The 26,749-nt window shown below is 39.3% G+C and overlaps 1 protein-coding gene across 6 annotated transcripts in view; it reads left to right on the top strand.

The window, feature by feature from the left end:
- Positions 1-26,749, top strand: part of myo9ab (myosin IXAb) — a 107,606-nt gene that overhangs the window by 53,169 nt on the left and 27,688 nt on the right. For all 6 annotated transcript variants that reach the window (XM_053491226.1, XM_053491227.1, XM_053491229.1 and 3 more), the window contains 9 exons: positions 4,856-4,950; positions 5,069-5,131; positions 13,139-13,238; positions 13,995-14,048; positions 15,374-15,471; positions 16,173-16,299; positions 17,159-17,248; positions 20,654-20,770; positions 21,801-21,935. In XM_053491226.1, the coding sequence (XP_053347201.1) occupies positions 4,856-4,950; positions 5,069-5,131; positions 13,139-13,238; positions 13,995-14,048; positions 15,374-15,471; positions 16,173-16,299; positions 17,159-17,248; positions 20,654-20,770; positions 21,801-21,935 (879 nt within the window). The remainder of the gene's footprint in view (positions 1-4,855; positions 4,951-5,068; positions 5,132-13,138; positions 13,239-13,994; positions 14,049-15,373; positions 15,472-16,172; positions 16,300-17,158; positions 17,249-20,653; positions 20,771-21,800; positions 21,936-26,749) is intronic.

Here is a 26,749-nt window from a genome sequence, read left to right as displayed (position 1 = left end):
AACTATGTTTAATAGTGAAAGAAAGAGCATTTCCAAACATAATTTGATCAAAACTCACAGGATTGGGATAAACAACTGTATGGTCATGAGAAAAAACTTGTTAGCAAGGCTGATTTTAAAAATGCCGGAATTTGCCAGGGAGCATAAAGACCGGACCTTGGAGCAACGGAAAACTGTCATGTGGTCTGTTGAGTTCACATTAACCCTGTTTTAGAGTGATGTGTGTGTCCTGCTAACTTTTTATTTCAGTCTTTATACCCGGTATTTCTAATTCCTTTAAGGTGTTTGGCAGGCATACTTGTCCAAAATGATTCAAGTTTATCTGATGTATACACCTGTGCAGTTGCGGGTTAAGGTCCTCGCTCAAGGGCCCCTTAGTGGCAACTGCTGGTTTTGCTGCTGGGATTTTAACTCATGACCTTCTTATCAGCAATCCAATGAATTAACCACTCAGCTAGTACCGTAATCATGCTACACATCAAGTGTCAAGATGAGCTACTGTACAACTACCTAAGGCTGCACCACTGAAGATTTGATGCACCACAGAATCCTGTTCAAATATGAGAATACATGAGCAAAACAACAATGACGTTCCTAGCACTTAAAACACAATAATGTCTATATAACAAATAGCAAATTTCCAAATCAGAGTGTCAGTGCATAAAATATAAGTTAATGTCATGTCAAAATGTAAGAAAAAACTTCCTTACCTTGATCGATTGTTCTTTGTTGTGGAGGGTGTTGGATTTTGTAGGCTGTTAGAGAGTATATTGAGCAATGTTGTTGTTTGTAACTAGGCCTCTTTTACAGCCTTTTTCCATAATTATGCTCCCCTTTCATAAAAAAAACAAAAAAAAAACATAACAAGTGGTGGGTTTGCTACGGCCACTGCTGTCCTCAATAGTGTGTTTGTTTAAAAAAAAATAAAAAATAAAAGGATGTTCCAGTAAGCAGTTTGGGGATCTGCTCTGCCATCAATATAATCATGTTTATTAGAAGCTGAGAGAAAGCTGATCCCCCATCAGGCCTCAGAGACGCTTGATCCTGGAGAACCCTAAGCTTCTGTGCACTGCATGGCACAGGTAGGCCATTGTTTTCATCGCTTGGCCACCTTTGTTTATTACATAACACCACTCACTGAGCTTAACAGCTGTGTCCTGTGCCGCTGCACACAGTCGTCTCAACTTCAGCTCCAGGCCCTTGTCTAGTCCTCCTAAACCAAGTGGGAAAGAGGATAAAAAACTTGGTACTTATCTCTTTCCTTTGATGTGAGCTACTGAAGCAAAAGTGTGTCTTAAGCCTACGCTCTCCCTCTCTCTCTCTCTCTCTCTCTCTCTATCTCTCTCTTTGCTCTCAATGTCTCTGTGCTTACTTGTGCACAGGAAACACTAGCTCTATTGTTGGCCTGTGGAATGCAGCAGGAAGAACTGCTCGAGGAGATCTCTGAGACATTCTGATCAAAATCACAAGCCAGGGAGGTCAGTGATGTGAGACAGTGGTGACTCTGGAATTTGTTTCTGTGAGCAGCTCAGATGGAAGCGGGAAAGAAAATGAGGCCCCAGTATTGCATCAGTTCCTTCCTTAAGACCTCCCTTCGGAGTAAACATGATCTTAGGCAAGACAAGAAGCTAAATTTGAGCTGCTCTCTTTAGCTGCAACTTCACTTCTTCAGATGAAAATCAACCAAAGCAACAGATAATTTTAACCTCACATGTCAGCGGGTGTGGATTTACATTCCGCACTCTTGTGGCTACTTACAGTAGATCGACTATGAGTTTCACTGTAGTTACGGGATAATCCATGGCGACTTTTTAAGTATTCGATAAGTAGCTCTAAGATTCAATTGTGATAATCTTATGCTGGTGGGTAATTACGACCGCTACCTGATTGCATGAAAAGTAAAACTCCTGAAAGCCATGGCTTCTTATAGAAACTTGTATGTGTGAGTAAAATCAGTTCAGTGGGCTACAGTTTTTGTACGTTTGATAGTTTGAAGGTATGACATGGGAAATCTGCCAAAATGCACAGTACAAGTACAGTCATTCTCCATAAATCTGCTGCTCATACACCTGTTTTCCTACACTGCCTGCCCCAAACCACATCCTATACACCCTACACTTACTGTGTAAGCCTGAGACTCTGTCAGGGTAATAACATACATGGGCAAAAGCGGAAGCTAAGGATTTAAACTTTATGAAGTTTTATGTAATCTCTTTGTAATCAGAGCAAGCATCTTAAATCAGAAAATAGAGAATTTATTACTTGTTATACTGCTTGTTCGGTTATGTGAAATGCGCACTGTACATGCCAGAGGATGCCAGAACTGAAAATGTGCCACCGAGTGTGTAAGAGCGGGACGGAAAGCTCACCCTGGCATCCTCTCCCTTTAAACGTCCTTGAGCTCACACACTGCCGCTGTATCCTGCCCGCAGGGAGAGAGCGACTCGGTCTGTGCAAATCACCCTGCATATTTCCAGTCCTTTGCTTGACTTATGGGTCAGAGCTGGATTTAGACTCAGACTATCATTTCTGGAGCATTAAAGTGACTCACTGTGTCTCTGACCTATTTTATGCTATCCTTGTAAATCTTCTCTTTAAGTGTTCTTGCCTGCTTATTTTGGAGCTTTCTGGGTATTTACGATGCATTTTGAGGCATTAGCAGAAAAAAACATAAATAGTTGTGAGTTTCCATATTTAATATTGCTTTGGAACTGTAAGGACAATAGTGCTTTCAGTCTATTTCTTCCAAAATTGTTGCTAAAAGTATACAGTTTGGTCATATTTCATGGATTCAGATATATTTTAGGCTGCTGTGCACCATGGAAATTAATACTTCATGTATGGGAAAGCTGTAAGGTTATGGAGGCATCTATGTTGGACAATCAGAGTCTTATTTCCTTTTGCATCTGTAATTACTATGGACGGAACCTTGCTCCAGGGTCTCTGGTTTGATCCTGAGTTTAAAGCTTCTGCCTGTGTAGTTTTCCATGTTCTACTTGTGTCTGGTTTCTTTCTCCCTTCCCCCAGAAAATTACAGGTCCGGGACAATTCCCGTCCCTATGTGCATGGAGTTTGGATGTTCTCTCCGTGCTTGGTGGGTTTCCTCCGAGTACTCCGGTTTCCTCCCACAATCCAAAAACATGTAGCTTAGGTTAATCGGCGTTCCCAAATTGCCCGTAGTGTGTGAGTGTGTGTATGTCTGTGTGCCCTGTGATGGATTGGCGCCCTGGGTGTACCCCGCTTCATGTCCTAAGTCTCCTGGGATAGGCTCCAGGCCCCCCGCGACCCTGAATACAGGATTAAGCGGTAATGATGACGATAAGTGAGTAAGTGAGTGAGTGAGTGAAAGTGTTGTGTATGAGTGTGTGTGTGTGTGGGTGATCCAGGCCCCCTGGGACCCTACACAGGTTAAGCGGTATAGATGAAGGATGGATGGATTTTTATATATAAATGTTAAGAGAGAAAGAACCAGAAAATGCTTTAAGGCTATGTGAAAAAGCAAGCAGTCAGTGCCAACCCTCTTTCTATTACTCTAAGCCAACACTAAACACTTGTTGAGCTAGAATTACAGTAGCACAGTGCTTACCCTTTCTACCTAGAAAGGTGTGAAGTTGTGCTTTTCTGTGTTCACATACATATCACCAGCATGTAACACTGAGTAAAATGACTCATGGCCAGGCCACAATCCATTTTCATCACTTGCTCATAGGATCCATGCATACTGCTACAGCGCTATAAGGTCAGTTGAATATCTTTAACACTGCAGAATGTCCCTTTAATCTTTTATTTTACTCCGAAAAATGAGGCTCTGCTTTAGTTGACAGTACAGCAGTGTGGTTACCACATCAACTTCTGATAGTACTGTATAAGGAATAAGCATGTTTTTTTATGGCATTCTCTTTCTCTGACTGACTGTCTGGCCTTTTAATTCCCAGACGGACAGTTTAACATACCAGACCCCAGCAAGAGCACACGGTACACTGCAGTACTGTACAGTGGGTGGCTCGTGTAGTGATGGCTCCCAGCGGCCCCTGGGCCTCAGGAATTTTCTACAGAGTGTTCTGGTTCACACGTTGCCTGCTATTAATTTCTGCTTAAGTCATGTGTAAAGTTTAGTGTGTTTTCACAAAAGTAACCCCTGCTACATGGTCTCATCTCTGTGTTTTCTTCTTAAACTAGCTGTGGTAAGTTTTTAAGCAGCTTGGACACCAGCATTTTTAGGGCATGGAAAAATGGAAAGCACTGGAATGGCAACTAAGCGAGCATCCAGAATTGTTTAATAAACTCAGGAGATTCACGAACACATTTGGGGGCTATTCTTCTCTCCATGTGATATGTTTTTAAAAACATTAGTTGGCTTGAGAAGAATTCTCTTCAAAATGTTTTAAATGCTCCCAGAGGCAGGCAAGTCGTGATCGGGCCTGTGTTGTTCCGCATGAGCTGTAGAATAAGCAGAGCAGAAATGATATGAGTGTCGTAGAAGGGCCTCTACACCATAAAGCGTTAATTGAATTGAGCTTATTGGATGTAAGTTTGCGGGTTTCCTGTCAGTACAGGAGACAGAGGATGAGGAGAAGTGCTTTTGAGAGATTTAATCTTCCAGTTATTTCTGCACTGAGCAGACACTGACTGGGTGAAAAGAACACCAAACAACCGTGTAACTAATACGTGATTTTATTAGACATGCGGTCAGCTGGTAGCTGTGATTTTGCCGTTGAGCCGGAATAAATGTACTGTGGTTGAGTCATGCGTTACATGATGTCTCCAAGCTCCATACCTTTCAATTGCTTTCTTTTTCTGTTTGATATTTTCATTTTCTAAAATGCTTGTATTCTTTTTTTTTTTTTGGTGTTAGGCGTTCGGGAATGCTAAGACAGCCCACAACAACAACTCCAGCCGCTTCGGCAAGTTCATTCAAGTTAACTATCAAGAGAGCGGCACAGTGAGAGGGTAAGATAGCACACAGTGCTTGTCGCATCTTCTTATTGTATCATTTTCCTAATTTATAAAAATATGTATCTTACATGTTAAAACAACTAGTTATAATGTGCTCATCATTTTGTTTTAGGGCCTATGTTGAGAAATATCTCCTAGAGAAATCGAGACTGGTTTATCAGGAGTACAATGAGAGGTAAGGTCATGGGTGGACTTTTTTTTTTTTTTTGCTATGTCACCCTCTGCATCTGGTTTATTTTTATCTATATATTCTGTGGCCATGCTAACATTTCTTTTTTCAAGTCAAGTTAAATTTATTTATAGCACATTTAAAAACAACCGAAGTTGACCAAAGTGCTGTACAATGATAGGAATAAAACAGCCGGAAGTAAAATGAAAGATAAAATGAAAGCTGATAACAATTAAACTTAATGTTATGTAAAAAGTAAATAAAATTTAGTTAGTGACAGTTAAAAAAACAATTATAAAAATGAAAAAATTAAATAGTAAACCATTCCATAATTTAGGCCCCGCAATACCAGAACTGAGTAGCAGCCTTATTTTTTTTTTTTAAGGTTTAAACTTTTTCACATACACAAAAAAAACATTGTAAAAATAATAAAAATACTAACTTATTATATATAAGATACAATAAATTTTTTTATATAGCTTTTTTAACAATGGTCATTGTCTCAAAGCAGCTTTACAAAATGAAAAAAAAAGTTTATATAAGTGAAATGTGTGTAGATAATAATGAGATTGTGAGATAGTCCCTGATGAGCAACCGAAGGCGACAGTGGCAAGGAAAAACTCCCTGAGATGGCAATAGGAAAAAACCTTGAGCAATTCAACAGGGAACCCATCTTCATGTGGGTGATAACAGATAACAGAAATTATATAATAATTATCATGTGTTAGGCTGCTGGAAGTTCAGTATGACAAAAGTTGTCTAAGTTATCATGGAGTCCAGTTCAGAACAGGGATGAGTGCAAAGGACAGAGGGGGTCTGGATCACTGGAGAGCTCAGGAGCAGCATGTGTAGATCCAAACCATCATGAAGCAAAATCCAGCTGGAGATGGTCTTTCTTTGGATGCCTCAAGATCTTTGCAGGGTTGACCTCTGCCTACTGAAGGTGGCACAATCTTTAGTTGCCTTGGGATGGGTAGAAAAAGTAAAAACAGGTGGAAAAGAAAAGAATTTGGGTAGATGCCGTTCAGGATATTAGCAGCTTACTGCGATATACAGTGAGGTCAATAAGTATTTGATCACCCTGTGATTTTGCTAGTTCTCTTACTTAGAAATCATGAAGGGGATGATTTCCACATTTCCACTGTGAGAGACAGAATCTAAAAAGAAAAATCTGGAAATTACATTGTATGATTTTTAAACAATTTATTTTTAAATTACTGTGTCAAATAACTATTTGATCACTTGCTTATCAGCCAGATTTCAAACCCTCAAAGACCTGTTATTTTGCTTTTAAATAGTCCAGCTACACTCTGCTCATAATTCTAAATTAGTAGCACCTGTTTGAGGTCGTTAGCTGTCATAAAGACACCTGTGCACCCCACAATCAACCAAAGTCTAAGTAGATACATGGGGTATCAATGATGCTAAAAATGGTAAAGAATCAGCCCAGAAGTACACGGGAGGAACTGGTTAATGCCGGGAAGAGAGCTGGGACCATCGTTTACAAGGCTACTATCAGTAATACACTAAGACGTCATGGTTTAAAATCTTGCATCGCAAAGAAGAATCCCCTGCTTAAGTTAGCCCATGTCCACGTCTGTCTGAAGTTTGCCAGGGACCATCTGGATGATCCAGAGTCATGGGAGAAAGTCCTGTGGTCATCCCAATAATACCATACCTACTGTACACTGAAGCATGGGGATGTAAGCATCATGCTCTGGGGGTGTTTTTCTGCACAGGGGACAGGACGACTGCACTGTATTAAGGAGAGTATGAACGGCACCATGTATTGTAACATATTAGGCAAAAACCTTCTTCCCTCAGTCAGAGCATTAAAGATTGGTCATGGCTGGGTCTTCTAACATGACAATGACCCAAAGCACACAGCCAGAAAAAACAAGGAGTGGCTCCGTTAGAAGCATATGGTCTATTTAAAAGCAAAATAACTGGTCTTTGAGGGTCAGAAATCTGGCTGATAAGCAAGTGATCAAATACTTATTTGACACAGTAATTCACAAATAATTTGTAAAAAAATTATACAATGTGATTTCCGGATTTTTCTTTTTAGATTCTGTCTCTCACAGTGGAAATGCACCTATGCTAAAAATTGTAGACCCCTCCATGATTTCTAAGTAAGAGAACTTGCAAAATCACAGGGTGATCAAATACTTATTGACCTCACTGTATGTAATTGTGATTCCTAACAAAATAAAAAAAAAATGTCGAGTGTTTTTGTATTTAAATTGTTAAAAAATAAATAAATAGGACCTGTCCAAATCCAGTTCTAGTCCATGCCACTTTTTCCTAATTTTAGTCTGATACCATTATACCTATACTGGGTATCTAATTTTTATCATCTGTTTTAAAATGAGATGTAAACTATGCTGTTTTTAATTACAACAGCATATAAAAACAATCTAATTAAGGAGGCCATGTGATTTTCTTTTATTAATGATATAGAACATAGTTATTTTTTTTTAAATGAATTCAGTTCAATTTTGAGCGCCAAGGAGTGATATGCTGTGCACAGCGTGCTGTCTGCTGGGAAGTGAAGGGGGCTGTTTAAAAAAAGGAAATGTTAAACTGAAAGCATCACGCAAAGGAAGTACACAAAGCAAACACAACCTGGGTCTGGAGAGATCTGGAGTCAACAGTTAACTAGTAGATGAATCAGTGAAGAAAAAAAACAATAGTGCACCTCCTGTGTTTATCTGTATTTGCATCTGTTCTAACTTTATCGTATGTTTTTCTTCAGTTACATCCTTTTGCTTATTTTTCTTACCTGGTCCATGTCCTGTATTCTTTTTGCCTGTTACAGAAACTGCAGGTTTTAATAATCACTGCACTGTCATCAGACCTCAGTCATGCGAGTCCTCAGTCTCGCATGTACTGCCGTGCTCTGTGTTCTGTGGGAGAAAAGTTAATATCATCCACGAACCCAACTGGACCCAATTGAACTCCAAAGACCTGGCATCTATTAAAAAGCTGTTCAGTTGCTTCTTGTTCCCAGAAAAGAAGTCTTGTGATCTTAGAGCCAGATTGTCAGTCCTGTTTATATCAGTGCCAGTGTCTGTTTGTTGGAGTTTAACTATCCATGCACTGCAGGTGGCCAGGTTTTTATAGATGATTATAGTTTTACATACTTTAATGTGGAGATATGCAAAAAAAGATCATAATATGTAGCAGTTTATGACTTACAAATACTTAGATTTTTAAATTTGCATTAGAGACATTAGATAACATAGGTTCTGACCTGGGCGTTGTTAATGATTAAATATGTACACAACATTGCCAAACATTTCAATTCAATTCAATTCAATTCAATTTTATTTGTATAGCGCTTTTAGCAATTTTCATTGCCGCAAAGCAGCTTTACATAGTCAAAAGAATTATTTAGGTTTGTATGAAATGTGAATTTGTATGAATCAAAATGGTCAGTTTGTCCCTGGTGAGCAAGCCGAGGGCGACAGTGGCAAGGAAAAACTCCCTGAGATGGTAAGAGGAAGAAACCTTGAGAGGAACCAGACTCAACAGGGAACCCATCCTCATTTGGGTGAAACAAAAAGCAGTAAATGATCTGCATTTATACAGTGTGTAGGGTGGGAGGCAGTTCAGCTATAATAGCTGTTGTTAATTGATGTTAATATGGAGTCCAGGTAGTTATTGAAGACCCAGGTAGACTTGTAAGAAGTTCCAGTCATGAACTATCGAACTGTCAAGTCCCCAGAGAAACAGTTGCCAACACCAGTCAAGGCCAGAACCATTTTCTAGGTAGAGAGAATCATTCCCAGACACCAGACGCATCCCAGAGAGACACACGGGGCATCCATGTGACGAGATCTTCAGCCAGAAGCGGGGCACCAGGATGGGTCAGACAGGTCCGGAGGGCAGAGGGAGTCTGGATCACTGGCAGCTCAGGAACGACATGTGTAGCTCGACAGAGAGAGAGAGAAAGAGTGAAAGGGGGGGACAGGAGGAGAGAGGAAAAAGAAAGAGGGGGGGAAAGAAAAGAAGAGGAGAGATGGCAGTTAGGTATGGTCACAGTCACACCCTCACCGTCAGCAAACCTGAGTGATCAATGAGAGTGAGGAGGACAGCATCCAAACATACCAGTTCACCATAATACTCTACGTCCATGAGTCCCCCAGATCTGCTCCTTTACCTATGGCAAATCTATTTATAAAAATGCTCGGCTAAATAAATAGGTTTTTAGCCTGGACTTAAACACTGAGACTGTGTCTGAGTCCCGAACACTATTTGGAAGACTATTCCATAACTTTGGGGCTTTGTAAGAAAAAGCTCTGCCCCCAGCTGTATTTTTCATAATACGCGGTACTGACAAGCAGCCTGCATCCTTTGATCGAAGTAGGCGTGGCGGATCGTAAGACACTAGCAGTTCGCTCAGGTACTGCGGCGCGAGACCATTTAATGCTTTATATGTCAAGAGTAGTATTTTAAAATCAATGCGAAATTTCACAGGGAGCCAATGGAGTGAAGATAAGATAGGGGTGATGTGCTCATATCTTCTGGTTCTGGTGAGGACTCTCGCTGCTGCATTCTGGACTAGCTGAAGCTTATTTATGCATCTAGCTGAACAACCAGACAGTAAGGCATTACAATAGTCCAACCTAGAGGTGATAAAAGCATGAACTAGTTTTTCTGCGTCGTTTAGCGACAATAAATTTCTTATTCTGGCAATATTTCTGAGGTGAAAGAATGCTATCCTGGTAATATTATCTACATGTGCTTCAAATGAAAGGCTGGAATCAATAATCACACCAAGGTCTTTCACTGTTGCATTTGATGGAACAGAAAGGCCATCTAAAGTTACGGTATGATCTAAAATTTTACTCCTAGCTGTATGCGGTCCTATGACTAGAACTTCTGTCTTATCCGGATTTAGCAGAAGGAAGTTAGTTAGCATCCAATTTCTTATGTCCTGCACACATTGCTCAATTTTAGTAAGCTGTTTTTTCTCATCAGGTTTTGCTGAGACATATAACTGTGTATCATCAGCATAACAATGAAAACTAATACCATGCTTACGGATTATGTTGCCCAGAGGAAGCATGTAAAGGGAAAAAAGCAGCGGACCTAAAACTGAACCCTGCGGAACGCCAAACTCCACTAGAGAACATGCAGAATAATCACCATTTAAGTCTACATACTGATAACGATGGGTCAGATAGGATCTGAGCCAGGAGAGGGCTGTACCCTTAATTCCCACTACATTTTCTAATCTGTGAAGAAGAATAGCGTGATCAACAGTGTCAAAAGCTGCACTGAGGTCAAGTAATACAAGCATAGTTACACAACCCTGATCAGAGGCTAATAGAATGTCATTTACTACTTTAACGAGCGCCGTCTCTGTACTGTGATGAGGCCTAAATCCTGACTGATACAGTTCATGTATGCCATTCCTATGTATATATGAGCATAGCTGCTCCGCTACTATCTTTTCCAGGATCTTAGAGATAAAGGGGAGGTTTGATATTGGTCTGTAACTGGACAGCTGACAGGGGTCGAGGTCAGGTTTCTTAATTATTGGTTTGATAACTGCTAACTTAAAAGATTTTGGAACATATCCAATGCTGAGTGAAGAATTAATTATTCTCAACAGGAGTTCTATTATTGCTGGTACTATCTGTTTAAGAAAATGTGTCGGTACAGGATCTAATATACAGGTTGATGAATTTGAAGAAGAGATGAGTGAAATTAGTTCATTCTCTTCAAGGGGAGTAAAGTATTCTAGGTTCTGGTCTGACATGGCTAGATTAACATCTGCATCAATTACATTGTTCGGTTTCAAAACCTCAATTTTATGCCTAATATTTACAATTTTATTATTAAAAAAGTTCATGAAGTCCTCACTATTGCATGATGTTGTTGTGGAGATTTCTGCAGTGGTCTTATTTCTGGTTAATTTGGCTACAGCATTAAATAAGAATCTAGGATTATTTTTGTTATTTTCTATAAGAGTGGAGAGATATGTTGATCTAGCTACACTAAGAGCTTTTCTATAGTTCAGGATGCTCTCCTTCCATGCTATTTGAAATACTAGTAATTTAGTTTGACGCCATTTACGTTCTAATTTCCGAGCGGTCTGTTTTAAAGTGCGCGTGTGATCGTTATACCAGGGAGCAAGTTTTTTATCTCTAATAATTTTTCTTTTGACTGGAGCTACATTATCTAGGGTATAGCGAAATGTCGACTCTAAATATTCAGTCGCCTGATCGAGTTCTGTGGGGTCAGACGGTGATCTAATCGAAGTTGGGAACTCTGGGAGATTACTGATAAAACTCTGTTTGGTAGTTGATGTGAATGTACGTTTCATACGGTAGCGCGGCGCTGTGTGTACATTATTATTGTGACACACTTGCAATGAGACAAGATAGTGATCTGAGATAACTTCAGATAGTGGTATTGTGAATAAATTTCTTATACTTAATCCAAATAATATTATTAAATCTAAAGTGTGACCTGCTTTATGAGTGGGTCCTACAACACACTGATTTACTCCTACCGAGTCCAGTATAGACATAAATGCAGTTCTCAGAGGGTCTTCTGGGTTTTCAAAATGAATATTAAAATCTCCAGCAATTAACACTTTGTCTACAGAAATGACTAGGTTTGAGAGGAAATCTGCAAATTCACTAAGAAATTCCGAGTACGGCCCTGGAGGTCTGTAAATGACAATTAGCGGGATCGACTGAGCTGACTTAATATAGTTAAATACACTTATGTTACTATAAAGAATTTCAAATGAATTAAATTTGTGTCCGTGTTTTTGTACAATAGTCAAATTATCATTGTGAATAACTGCGACGCCTCCTCCTCTACCAGTTAACCGAGGCTGGTGTATGTAGCATAGACACAAACATTTGTGTATAAACATGTAATAGTCTATACAATTCTTTATATGCTATAACGTTATATGGCACCTATTATGCAAAATTCACTTTTTAATCAGTTTTAGACATTCAGAAGGATTTCCAGTGTGTGTGTGTGTGTGTGGACAAACCCAAAAATATGTAAGGGGAAAAAAAAAAAACTTCCCAGCTTAAGGTGGAGCATTAATGCACGCAGGGGAGCTCTGAGACCTACAGTATGTCAACTTGTTAATGAAATATCTAAGATCTTTAGTTGAACTAAGAGTCTCAATCTTGCTCAAGCATAACAATGCCCTTGTGCACGATGTAAGCACCATGAAGACATGTCTCAGAGTGTGCCAGGGTTGGAGTGGAAGAAGTTCAACAGAACCCTAATCTCTACCACGTTGAGCATCTTTGGGATGAACTGAAACACTGACAGCACCCAAGAACTCATCACCTGACATCAGTGCCTGTCATTACTAATGCTTTAGTGCTGCATGAACACAAATCATGGCCACAGTCGTTATAGGGAAGCCTTCACATTTGAGTGGAGGTTATTATGACTCAAAGTAGGGAATAAATCTGGAATGGCCTATCCAACAAACACTTATATTGTACAATAACAGTCAAACGTTTGGACACACTTTTTATGTGCATTATCTGTTTTGATTTTTATTTCTTTCTAAAAATTCTTTATTTTCTTTTTTCATCCAAAATGGGCAGTAATCTTTTTTTAATGTGTCTGTTACTTATGCTCTGTAAAGGCTTCATAATGTCTTAAATATGAGGTGCTGTTAATTGATCATTTTTGAGGCTGGTAACTGCTCTGCAAAAAAAATATAAGTTGACAGCACCTGACTGTTGTTGTTCTTGTTTTTTTTTTCTTATTCATATGTTAATCTACAGTTTGGAAATCTCTAGTATTGTAGAAAAATAAATAGAAACTTTTGACTGGTACTGCAGGTGTAATGGTCAGGTGTTCACATACTTTTGACCATACAAATACAAATTGTTGTAAATGTGTTAATATAATGCAAGCTTTCATGTAAAGGATCTCAGTCTTGCTCCTGTGAAGTTTAGTGTACTGTATTTTGAAATGTGCTGGATTTTTGTATATCATTTTTTTTCTCTCTGTCAACAGGAACTACCATGTGTTTTATTACCTTTTGGCTGGAGCAAGTGATGAGGAGAGAAAATCTTTCCACCTGCTGAAACCAGACGAGTATCATTACCTCAACCAGGTGAGGCTTGGTTTGTGTTTTTTTTCCTCTTAAGAGCTTTAAAATCATTTCTGATTTAAAAACAACTTACATTTATATATCTCCACAAATTAGAACACACAGACCATGCTTTCTTACTACGTCAAGTACTACACATTGTACCACTTTATTCTGTCATTTAAACCCTTTTTTGCGAAAGAAGCACAGAGTCATTTTTCCCCAGATGTTTGTCACTACCGTTTGCGCCCTGTGATCCTTCTCACACAAAGAACATGACGATGCTCCATGTTGCTGGGTGCCTCTGTTGCCATGGTGACAGTCATGATTAGAAGCATGGGGCAGAACCAGCGTGAGATGGGGCGGGCATTCTGCTTTTCCTGTCATGATAGACTGCTGCGTGCTCTCTCCGAACCAAGCTGTTCTAAGTGCTCACTGAAGCACTGATGCCCTCTCTCAGATAGCGTAGCCAAAGATTCATTATTGGTTGTTTTTAGATGTTACAGCATTTGTTTATTACTGTTTTTCAGTGTAGAACTGAAAACTACCATAAGCAAAAAAAAAGGCTGTTAAAAATGTTGAATCCATGTTCATTATCTGGTATAATAATTTGTAAAGGATGTCAGTATAGTGTCTGTAAACTTCACCTATTGTATTTTTGTTTTTATTATGAAATCTTTTGTCTTATCAGCACCTCATGTGCAGTATATTTGAGTCTATGTGTAATTAAGAGAGGGAGTGGTTATTTGTACTTCCTAACTCCTTGTAACTTACTTTCAGATGACAAAGAAAGTACAAAGACTACACTGGGAAAATTACTATGAGAGCGAGCTGGTCAGTATTGTCTGAATTTTGTGCATAACCTGTTTGTGCTGGGTCTGAACAATGCTTCCATAATAGTACCTCCCTTTCTTTTTTTCTTTTTTTTACTCTTTTAGTGTGTGTGTGTGTGTGTGTGTGTGTGTGTGTGTGTGTGTGTGTGTGTGTGAGTGTGTGTGTGTCTGTGTCTGTGTGTGTCTGTGTCTGTGTGTGTGTGTGTAACCGTATGTGCTATGGCATGCACTGGCTGTGCTTTATTGCCTGTGTCACTCTGTGCTGTGCTCTGTTGGGTCTTTATGAACATTAGCACATATTTATTTGTGTACCGCTATGTTTTTTGTTATCTTTGCAGTAGGCGTTGCAACAATCGTGCAAAATATTGTTGTAATACCCAGCCTCTATGTTGCTGCTTTACAATGTTCGACTGCTAATTTAACATCACTCTTCATTCTTCCAATGTAAAATTTAACTAATTTCTTTATACAGCAATACAGTATGTGTACAAGTATACAGTATGTGTATTTACATATCATGGTGTAAGCTTGCCCTCATAGGATACAAGATTAGGTTCTTTGGCAGTTTCTTAACAGAGATTTTACATTTCTGAGAAGTAAAAAGAGCACCAGACATCAAACTTGGTCTGCTTTCTTTTTAGGTACACTGATTTTAAGGTCTTGGTGTTTGGCCTGTAGCTCCAGCTCGTTCTGCCAGCCACATAGACTTTGTTTTTCCAGTGTGTTTCAGTGTATCAAATATTGTCAGTTGGCTGATAAAAAGCATCAAGTCAGCATTTTAATTGGAATGAGAGCATAAAAAAAGAGGCTGGCTTTTCCCTTTGTGGCACATGGTTGGGCCTTGGAGGGGGAAAATGAGTGGGTTTTGATGAGGTGTAAAGAGGCTCCTGGACCTCACTTATAGAGCTTATAGAGAAGGTTTAACAGAAGCTCTGGTGTGTAATAATGATGAACCATAAACACACTTACATTGTAAAACTGAAAAACGTAGCATCAGTTAGGTGGTGCCAAGGGGTATTGTGGGCCAAATAGGGTATTAGCCATTCTATTTTGTCCCAATAACTCTATTTTGTCCCAATTATGCTCTTGTCAGCAACTCAGGGTAAAGAACTTAAGTTTAGATTGGTATTTATGACCATATTTCCTTATTTGATTCATTGAGATTGAGATTTAATTTGCTACTGTTGCAGCAGTTTAGTAACTTTGTCATGCTAGCATTTTGAAAGCTTAGCATTTTGCAACTGGCTGCACCACGAGAGGATAATCATGCAAAGTAAAAAGTAATTTTTTAAAGCTTTTCTGATATAAAAACTTTGACCTTTTTAGGACTGTTTCACTGTGGAAGGAGAGGATCTGAAGCATGACTTTGAGAGACTACAGCTAGCCATGGAGATGGTGGGATTCTTGCCAGCCACCCGTAAACAGTATGAAACGCATCATACCACTTCACCAGCATGAAGAGAACATTATGTTTAACTTTACATACCATTAATGTGCAAACAAGGCTCACACAGATGTTCAAATGTGAATTACAGTGAGGAGTAAATAGTAGAATCTTTCTGTGCATATATCTATTTTAAATTTGTATGCATATTTTTTTCAACTATTTATAAACTATGTACTGTATGTTTTAATAAGCATAATGCTATGCAAGGGGCAAAAAGTATTTATATCACAAATTATCTGTATTAGTAATTTGTCATTGTTGTTGCTGTTTCCATAATTGCTGTTGTTGGCAGTCACTGCTCTGAGATAGGGAGAGGCCTTTTGCAGCATGTCATTAATTTATTATTGCCAAAAAGTTATATTTTTGTTTCAGTCCTTTATTCCAAAAGATTTCAGTTTTTTTTTTTCAGGTGTAGATGCAAAAACTAATGCAATGCAGTTAATTGCTTATTGTTAACTATTGTTTTAGTGTAATTCTGCAACTTTTTCCAAGTGGCTTGTGGTTTCTCTCTTACCTTCCTTCATCTGTTATAATATGTACTGGAAATATATTAAATAGCAAAAAAAAAAAAAAAAACTCAGAATACTTAATTCTCCCCCCATTATGTTTATCTAAGTCATTATCTTTAAATCCTTATCTTTAATTAAATCTTTCATGTTGTACATTTTTTTCTGACAGAATCTTCTCTCTTCTGTCCGCCATCCTTCTTTTGGGGAACATACGCTACAAGAAAAAGACTTACAGAGACGACTGCATTGATATCTGTAATCCTGAAGTGCTCCCCACCATCTCGGAACTGCTAGAGGTAATCTTTGCAATATAACAGATTTGTTTAGTGTTTAAAATGAAGCTGCAAGTCTTCTTGTATACAGTATAATGTCCTAACTACATCACCTCTTACTGCAGCAGCCATGCTGTGCAAAATATCTGATAGGGATCACACAAAGTTTGATACATTTTCCCTAACCAACGCCCCTCATTTCCACAGCAAGTCCATTTTATCTGATCATCTTAGTTTAGTTGATTTGACTTTCAGCTTTAGGGGAAAGTTGGATGAAGCTTTGACTTCAAACATATAATTTTAAGAGGCATTTGGCTCTTGTTTAGGAGTCATGAAGTGATCTTAGCATGTAGAAGCTGAGCTCTTGGTAAGGGCCATTAAATTCACTCAATAGTTTTATTTAGATTTTACAATGGCTTGGCACGTTAAGATATAAATTTATTTAACCTAATTGACCAGGCACAGTATTAATATTATTTTGAGACATTTATGAAGCAGCATATCATTTTTAGATTCCCACATGATAGAAACTTAATGCATTTTGGCATGAACTAAGTTCATACAGTTTAGCAGCTTAAACCAAAGTTGTGTTTATGGACAGAATTTCTGTACCCTTTTGGTTAAATAAAGCATTATTAAAGTCACAAAAAAATGTTGCACTCATCATTTCTGTTGGGTGCATTTAGGTTATATAGCAACTTGGCATTACTCTGTCCATAGTCTCATCATTCTTTTTTCAGAAAAGTTGCCTTTACATTACTGGATTTCCACATGATGTAGTTTAGATTTGGTGTACAGTATCTGCATGGATGCCCAGGTTGCATACAATAGCTCTCTGTAATTTAATATTTCATTGTTTTTTTCTTTATTCTTTTGTGGTCAGGTAAAGGAAGAGATGCTCTTTGAGGCTCTGACCACAAGAAAGACTGTGACTGTGGGAGAGCGACTTATTGTTCCTTATAAACTGGCTGAGGTATGACCTGAATTTTTATTTAATTCCTTGCAAAATGTTTGTATAAACAACCCAGTACAGTACATGTATTCATCAAGCATTTTATTAAGAACATGTATGCCCTTACTAATTTATGAAGTTATCTAATTAGCCAATCATGTGGCCCTAATGCTGTCAATAAATTAATACAGATACAGGCCAGAAGCTTCACATCAAATATCAGAACCAGGGAAAATGTGATCTCAGTGATTTTAACCTGTAGCATGATTGTTGGTGCCAGTAAGACTGATTTAAGTGTTTCCACAACTGCTGATCGTCTGTAATTTTGACACACAACATTTTTTAGAGTTTACTTAAAATTGTGCAAAAAAAAAAAACTAGTGACAGGCAGAAATGGAGAAAGCCAGACTGGTTGAAGCTGATAGGAAGGCTATAGTAACTTAGATAGTGACTTTGTAAAATTGTGGCAAGCAGAACAGTAGGGGACCATGTCGAGTTCTACTTCTGTCAGCCAAGAACGGAAAGCTGAGGCAACAGTGGGAACAGGATCACCAAAACTGAACAGACAGGGAAAAATGTAGCCTGGATTTGATGATTCATGATGATTTCTACTGAGGCAGAAAGTATGGTAGGGTCAGAATTTATCATTAGCTGCATATGGCATGTGCCAACCTGCCTTGTGTCAACAGTCAATACTCAGTATTATAATAGTTGTGGTATTCTTACTAAAGTGTTACTAAAGTAGATTTATACATTTTATATGTGACACTGTATATATAATATCAGTATGTACTGTACCTTTTTTTCCATGTATAGTATTTATACATGCACAAAAGGTTAAAGGGCTAGTATGAACTCATGCTGAAACCTCTAACATCTCTCATATCCCAAAGCCACATATTTATACAATGGATCAACATAGCTTTTGATTACTGATCGAGTGGATTTGGCCTGTTAAAATGCATCAAAAATAATTGCAAGGGTGTTGTCCATACAGTCTGTATCATGATAAACGCTTTCTATGAAACTTTAGGCAAAACAGTTGTTACATTAAGAAAATATACAAGTATTTTGTAAAGGTTTTATCCGCATTTTTACAAAATGCTTCCAGTTGGTTTAAAGATAAAAAAAAAAGATCTGCATAATAAAGTAGGTGGAAAAGATTGTGTTAAAATAGGAAAGGGTGGATGTACGGACAAGCAGAGGAAGCGTGTTCCACAGCAAAAGGCATACAGTATCTCCTGTGCGGTAGAGCTGTGAGTAAAGGACATAGAGCAGATGAGTGTTAGAAAATGAGTGTTTGCAAGTGAATATGACTCAAGAAAAGCTAGATGAGTAAGCCGGGCCAGACCATGCAGGGCATCTGAGTTTATATTTATGGGAAGATGTCTGTAAACCTAAAGGGTTGAATATTGTCAGCACATTGAGTGATTATTGTACAGTAATTGTGTAAGGAAAACCAGAAGAGCACCAGCTTTTCACTGTTTTTTATGTTAATGCATGCCATGAACATAAGTCGGTGAGAAACTCCATATGGAGGGATGTTAGTAAGGTCACACTGCAAAAACCTCTCATTACTAAGATAAATGCACATTTAAGAAAACCATAAGCAATGGTCTACAAAGATGTGAAAAAAAGTGATCCAGGCAGATGAGTCATCTGAGTGTGTGTTCAGCTTACAGAGTGTGTTACTGGATGGTTGATCCATACAGTAAGGTGACCCCCAGTGGGGCAATTTGTTGGTAAAATATAAGTTCTTTTGGGTAGACTTCACGCTGATCAACTTTATCCTGATAAGTGTGATGTCTTCCAGCACGATGATGATGAGAGTTTACTGAATAGTTTGCTATTGTTCTAACAGAGGGAATATTCACTATTTTTAAAGACTATTACTCTGTCCGTTCTGTACAGTACAATTCCAGAGAGTAGATGCGGAATCCAGAGACACATTAAAGCTATTTTGGTGGCTCATGATTACTTTATGACGTAGTTTTTTCCTTTAATTTGTTATCCATTTGTATATAGGAAATTGCGACACATGTGTGATTAAGATACCGATAGTGGATTAGAAAATTATAGAATAGTGGATTTATAAAATAAAATTTATAGAATAGTGGATTAGAAAATTAAACATAAATTATTTATAAATATATAAAATGTATTTATTTATTCTTTTTTTCTTTTTATTTAAAGTGCTGTTCTTTTGATTGAAGTGTTTTTTTTTTAAGGCTCAGTACAAAAGTAATGATTCATAGAGGGGGTGTTTTATGTAATGTCAGTAGGTGGATGTAGAGAAGCTTACATCCAAAGTTCAGCTAAAAATAACAGTAATCTATAACACAGGAAGGTTGGAAGGCATGATTTTTACCTTTAACATGGCTGCAAAAATATAATAAAAAAGATTTTTTTTTTAATCCCTCATCATTAAACAGATGAATTATGAGGAACATGCATGTGCTGAAATATACAATCAATACAACACATCACAACAGAAATAACACAATATATTAATGTTACCAACCTCAGTTAGTCTGGATAATCCCTGCTGTCTTGTCAAGGTTTGTGATTCCATTGTTCAATAGGTTTGGCTTGCTGTACTATATTAATACTTCTCTCGCTTTTACCTTAATCAGCCAAGTTCTCATTTTAGCGTACTTACATTTTATTCCTTTCATCTACTGTGAGAAGGGAGGGTGTGTTACTTAAAATGTCGATGCGATGTACGTTGCTTGCTTGGTTTGCTTGGCTATGTTTTATGGCTCTATTAGTTGTTCAGAAGTTGATTTGTGAGTCTGGATACCATTAAGGCTTTTGGCATTAAGTTCATCTCGTTTCAGGAATCTGGAACTGTAACAATGTGAGAGAGGAAATTGCTTTATGCTGTACTTAGGCATACTATCAGTAAAACAGTGTCCCAATGCTTCACCTCATTCACGCTTCACCTCTAATTGAATAGCCGTGACATATAGGGAGGACTTGTAAGAATAAATTGGGTGTAAATTTGAACTCTGTGACTACTACAAGACCAGTAAAGTTGAAGTGAAACAAAGTACTGGCTAATTAATAAGTGTATGATACTGGTGTTTCTGTGACTGCTACATGGTGGGCGGCTTTGTAGGCTATTGCAAAATGATTTTTTCATTTGAATAAACTGTCCTTCGTGCTTTTTTTTCTCTCCACTTGCACAGCTAAGGTGTGAATTAGATCACAGAAACCGACCTTTATTTGAAATGTGGGGAGATTTCACGTGGCTTTTCACACCTTTTGAGTTTCCTGTTGTCACACATAGTGTCACATAATGAAAAAAATATATACCAACAGTGAACCAATAATTATAATTATATATTTACTTATAACATTACATATTTGTGTCTGTGTGTGTGTGTGTGTGTGTGTGTGTGTGTGTGTGTGTGTACGCTTCTTTAGGCAGGCACGGTGAGAGACTCCATGGCTAAATCTCTTTATGGCGCTCTCTTTGACTGGATAGTCTTCCGTACCAACCACGCGCTTCTCAACAACAAAGACCTAGAGGATTCTGCTAAGGTAGCACTTTTTCGTTCATGTCCACTGCTTAATCCCTAAATATATAGCAGTATAATTTTTTTTTTATAATAACCAAGGTAAAAGATAAAAAAGGGGATGTTCATTGAAGTATTTCTTATAGCAAAAAAAACATCCTGTGTATATAGTCAAATTTATCTAGTATTTTTAGAAAATATTTTTTAAAACTTGATAATGTCACACTTAATAAAATATCTGAAAAATAGGCGTAATAGTCATATATTTGGTTTATTAACATGGAAATACTTAATTAATGCAAGTATATAAGTAGGGGCATAATAATGAGCAACAATTGTTTTAAATAACACAGCTATACATTTTATACCTAAAGAATGAAATAGGATAATTACTCTTTCTTTAATCATTTTAGTATAGCTAATTTTCTGGAAAAAAAAGTTATATTTTACCTCAACATTTTATATTACAAATATATTGATGGCCGAAAATAATATTTTAAATAAATTCATGTATTAAATGATACAAGTTTGAGGTTACTAAATACAATGAGAGGCCCTCCTAGACTAGAGGCCCTCCACGGCCTCTAGTTGGATTACAGAGGTTCCTAGATGGATGAATGGTTGCAGTCCTAGGTTATATTTACTGAGAAAAAAACATAATAACAAATTCGTGCAAATTCATTCTGTCTATGAACCCTAGTGAAAACTGAAAGTTTTAATGGTTTAAAAAAATGTCTTTTAATACAAATGTACTGTAACTGTGTAGCACATGCAGCAACGTTCTTTTAAATTTCACTTTTTGTTTAAATTTTAACTTTTTGTTTAAAAAAAAGTGCTCTTTTTACCACATTTTTTTCCATATGTGAATCCCAGAAAATATGTGTATGAATAAAATGCAAAATTGCGCATATGTATCTATTTATATCTATAAAAGATAAAATCTGTTTGTATATCTTTTCTTGCCTGAGGTGCATTGTATATAATTGATGTGTTTTTCTTATTTGTTTCATCACAAGTGGAGGCCCAGTAGAATCTTTACATCTGTTCTTTTTTAGATTTTGTCTATTGGGGTGTTGGATATCTTTGGTTTTGAGGACTATGAGAACAACAGCTTTGAGCAGTTCTGCATCAACTATGCCAACGAGAGACTGCAACACTATTTCAACCAGCACATCTTCAAACTGGAACAGGTATGTAACTCCTCATCTTTCTTGCACTCCTCAGTAAGTTTAGAAGGATCCTAATTTAGTCCTGTTCCTCCCAGGGCGCTCTCACATTAAGGCTACTCCTACCACTCAGTCGGGAGGGCCGAAGACTATCACGTGTATCATATTTCCTTCGTCAGCCGACCACATCTTTTCGAACTGCTTGCTCACACACCTCAGAGGACAGCCCCTGATTGGCTGTAGAGCCGTGATTAATGTAGGAGCACTAAGTACCTTTCATCTCTCCCATATGAAAGAGCTCGGCCAATTAGCTCCCTCTAGACCTCCAGCTGCGAGAGGTTACAGCATCACCCGGGGATCGAACTCGCGATCTCCGGATAATAGGGCGAGCACTTTACCACTGCACCACACAGGCATGTTAAACCAACTTAAGGTAGCGTGTAGTTCACTGTAAGTTCACTGTGAGTGAGGTTTTTATTTACTTCGGTCCATGTTTGCAGAGAAGCTTAGGTGGACTTTCTAAAACCCTGTAAAGTAACTTTTTCTGTTCACAAACTCAAGCCTTATTACAGCTTTAGGATTTGTAAACCTTTATTTAAAGCCAAATACAGTGTCTTGACCCTCATGCTCCTCTCTGTATGCAAAGCGTTTGCTTTAGGTTTTGTAGTTACAACTTTTTTTTTATCTGTAAAATTTCCTTCTTTCTTTTTCTATAGAGAACACATTAACTATAAAGCTGCACCTAGTACGTTTTGTTCTTTTCAGAACTTTTAGAATGCAACTCTTTCCAAAGAAGACACACCCTTTTTGTAGTCACTTAGGATTTTCAAATTATTTAACTTTTTTTTTTTTTTAATAAACAATTTTCTGCACTTCCTCTTTTAGTTCAGCATTACCTTAATTTTCACTGAATAAAGTATGTGAAGATTGTTGTCGAAAGGTTTTAATTAGAACAGACACCTTTTACTGCTGTTATGACTTTAGCTTCCTGACCCTCTATGCCACACACAAAGCTGGAGTCTATTAAAGGAAGCCTCTGAGGTTTAGAGACTTCATTGTCCTTTTAGCTTTAGTGTGTGTGTAGTTCAACAGTCAAAGATAACACACTTTCCCAGCACTGTTGTGATCAGTCGGTGATGCTTTGTTTTTTTGTCCTCAGTGACAAATGGCCCCGTGTTGTCACTGTGTTGTGTCATCACTCAGTTTCTTCTGCTACCATCATCGATACACAGACAGAAAAAGAAGGATATTAATCATCAGAGGTTTTTCCCCAGTTTATCATATACAAAACCGTACAATGATGCTTATACTGATTTACTTCAAAGAAGCACTGAATTAAATTAACTTTGACTGTTTTCTTTTGTATTCAAATAAATCAATCTTGGCGGCCTTTTATAAAAGATAATGAAAGTAATAAGGGTTTATTTGACAAGGAAACATTTGGTCTCATTCACTAGTGATGGGACAGCACCTTACCAACTGGGGGCTGTTCTGCTTAAGACCCACATTGGATCATTCGATCTTGCTAGGTACAATATTAGTACAAGTCATACCTTCCTGCCACAACCCACCCATTCCTTCAGGCTTTGGACTGGCACTAAGGAAACAGTACTCTGCATTGCCCAACAGTGGCAAACTTGTAGCCCAAACCCCTGCCCCTCCGATCAGCAACCCAGAAGTACCTGAGTCACCACTGACCCAAGCTTTATTCCACTATAACTTTTATTTATAAATTGTATCCAGTATTCTCTATGTTGTGTTTTCTGTAGTGCATTGAGGCTGGTGAGTCCTCTTTAGTGCACTATCCTATGCAAATGCTAAACGGAAACGAATGGTTATGACTATAACCTCTGTTCCCTGAAGGAGAGGAACGAGGTACAACACATATAGTATGGGATATCACGCCCTCTCGTGTCCTGGCTGAAGCCACCTTTATTCACGCCGTAAAGGCAGGCAAACCTGTGGTGACGTAGGTGTAGCCCCGCCTACACCTATAAACCATCGTCGCCACGGTTGACCCTCAGTTCGATAGCCGCTCTTCGCCGAGCGTAACTATGAGGCGGGGCAGCAATGTGTTGTACCTCGTTCCTCTCCTTCAGGGAACAGAGGTTATAGTCATAACCATTCGTTCCCTTTCAGTCGATTCACTCGGTACAACACATATAGTATGGGACATATATTCACGCCCCGCCGAGTATCTATCAAAGTTAGTCACAAGAACCCTGATAGCTACTCTACTGCATCATGGACCCCGCAGAGAGGACCCAATGAGCCACCGAGGGGGCCGTTATATCAAGTCGGTAGAACCGGACAAAAGTGTGTGGTGAGGACCAACTGGCTGCCGCGCAAATCTCGCCCACAGACACTCCTTTGAACAGAGCCCATGATGTTGCCATAGCTCTCGTTGAATGTGCTTTCACACCCAGAGGCAATGGGACACTCTTGCTACTATAAGCTAGTGTAATAGCCTCCACAATCCAATGGGAAAGCCGCTGTTTAGACAGCGCTTTACCCTTAACTGGACTGGCAAAGCAGATAAACAGTTGATCACATAAGCGCATATCTACTGTACGGTCCATGTACACCCGTAGTGCACGTACGGGGCACAAATTATGCAATTTTCTCTGCTCATCAGAAGCAAAAAGGAGGAGGAAAAAGCTATAAAGGTCAAAGACCATAGAGCTATAATCAGTGGAAACGACCTTCGGTACATAGGCCGCGTTCGGCCGTAGAGTAACCTTTAACCCATTAGCAGCAAACTGCGTACAGGATGGATGCACGGACAAAGCGTGGAGATCGCCCACTCGTTTAGCAGACGCTAAAGCAAGAAGAAGTGCCGTCTTATATGAAAGAATTTTCATATCTATAGACTCAACTGGCTCAAAAGGAGGACCACAGAGGGCCTCGAGCACTAACAATAAATCCCAAGACGGAACACTGGACCTCGTAGTGGGTCGCAGACGTCGCACTCCCTTTAAAAATCGTACTGCCAGCGGATGAGCCCTTGGTGACACTCCTTTAAAACCAACATGACAGGCTGATATAGCCGCCAAGTACACTTTAATAGTAGAGAAGGCAAGGCCTTTCTCTAATAGTTCTTGTAGAAAAGACAAAATCTCCACCATGGAGCACTGAAATGGAAGAACATTATGTTCTTGACACCATTGCTCAAATGCTCGCCACTTGTAAGCATATAAACCTCTAGTAGACGAGGCCCGAGCACTTTCGGATTGTCTCAATCACATTCGGAGGAAGCCCTTTTGCTAACAAATTGGACCTTTCAACAGGTAAGCGTGCAAGTTTCACAGCTCGGGACGCGGGTGCACTACCTCTCCCCCTGCCTGAGACAGAAGGTCCCTGAGGAGAGGAAGTTTCCATGGTTCTGCTGCTAGCAGGCTGACTATCTCCGCGTACCACAACTTCGCCGGCCAATGAGGTGCCACCAGGATTAGTGACAGGCCCTGTTGACGTACCCTCTCTGTGACAGGCAGAATCAGTTCTACCGGAGGGAAAGCATACAATAGAGCTGGGGCCATGAGTGTGCCAGCGCATCGATCCCCAGTGGGGCATTGCGATCTGTTAAGGAGAAGAATAGTGGGCAGTGAGCATTTTCTTTGGATGCAAAAAGATCCGCTGCTGCCCTGCCGAAGCGCTCCCAAATCTGAGCTACCACCCATGGGTGTAATCTCCATTCCCTCACAAGCGGGCCCCCTCTGGATAGAAGGTCCGCCCCCAAATTCAGGTGCCCTGGAATGTGAGTGGCCCTGAGTGACAGAAGATGAACACTGGACCATAGCAATAGAGACTGAGATAGTTTCAGCAGGGGAAGTGAACGAGTCCCCCCTTGTCTGTTTATATACGACACTACTGTTGTATTGTCTGTCCTGATCAGAACATGATGGCCTGTTAGAACCAGACAAAAATGTCTCAGGGCTAAGAACACTGCTAACAGCTCCTAATAGTTGATGTGAAGCCTGCGTTGTTCCTGTGACCACGCCCCCCTGATCGCGGAGCCGTCGCACAGAGCGCCCCAGCCGCTGAGGGAGGCATCTGTTGACACCACTTTGCGAAACGATACCCTGCCTATCGAAGAGCCCTGACGTAATAGAAGGGCTGACATGCATGACGGTGTCACCGTCAGCCTCCTGTTGAGGCGGCGCGCCGCACATAGGCGGTGAGAGCGCACCCAGCGCTGAAAACGCACGCATGTTCAACAGCCCGAGAGGCACCACAGTGATCATAGACGCCATCATTCCCATTAGTTGTAGAAACACTCGGAAACGAAGTTTGTGTTGCAACTGAAACAGAGCAAGGCAGCGCTGAAACGCGGCTATTCTGCGCTCTGAGAGACGTGCTCGGCTGATAACGGAGCATATCTCCAGACCCAGGAATGAACACTGTTGACTCGGAGTCAGTGAGCTTTTCTGCATATTTACTGAGAACCCTAAAGTCTGAATGTGAGACAGAACTAGTGCTGTCTGTTTCTCTGCCTGCTCGCTATTAGTGCCCAGTCGTCTAAATAGGCTAATATGCGAATGCCTTTCTCCCGAAGAGGAGACAGCGCCGCCTCGGCGCACTTCGTGAACGTTCGGGGAGCTAGTGACAGGCCGAACGGCAGCACTAGGTACTCGTAGGCCACGCCCTCGAATGCAAACCTCAGAAACTTTCTGTGGCGCGGAAAGATCGCTATATGAAAATAAGCATCTGTGAGATCGATCGTAGTCAACCAATCTCCCGGGCCTATTGCATTTAGCAGTTGCCTCAGGGTAAACATTTTGAACTTGTACGTTCTTAGAAACGTGTTCAATATTCTCAGATCCAAAATAGGACGCAGTCCA

This window comes from Clarias gariepinus, chromosome 2 (assembly GCF_024256425.1).
Source record: "Clarias gariepinus isolate MV-2021 ecotype Netherlands chromosome 2, CGAR_prim_01v2, whole genome shotgun sequence".
NCBI classification, from domain to species: Eukaryota; Metazoa; Chordata; class Actinopteri; order Siluriformes; family Clariidae; genus Clarias; species Clarias gariepinus.
Note: the sequence above shows the minus strand (reverse complement) of the source record. Positions and strands in the feature narration are given on the sequence as shown.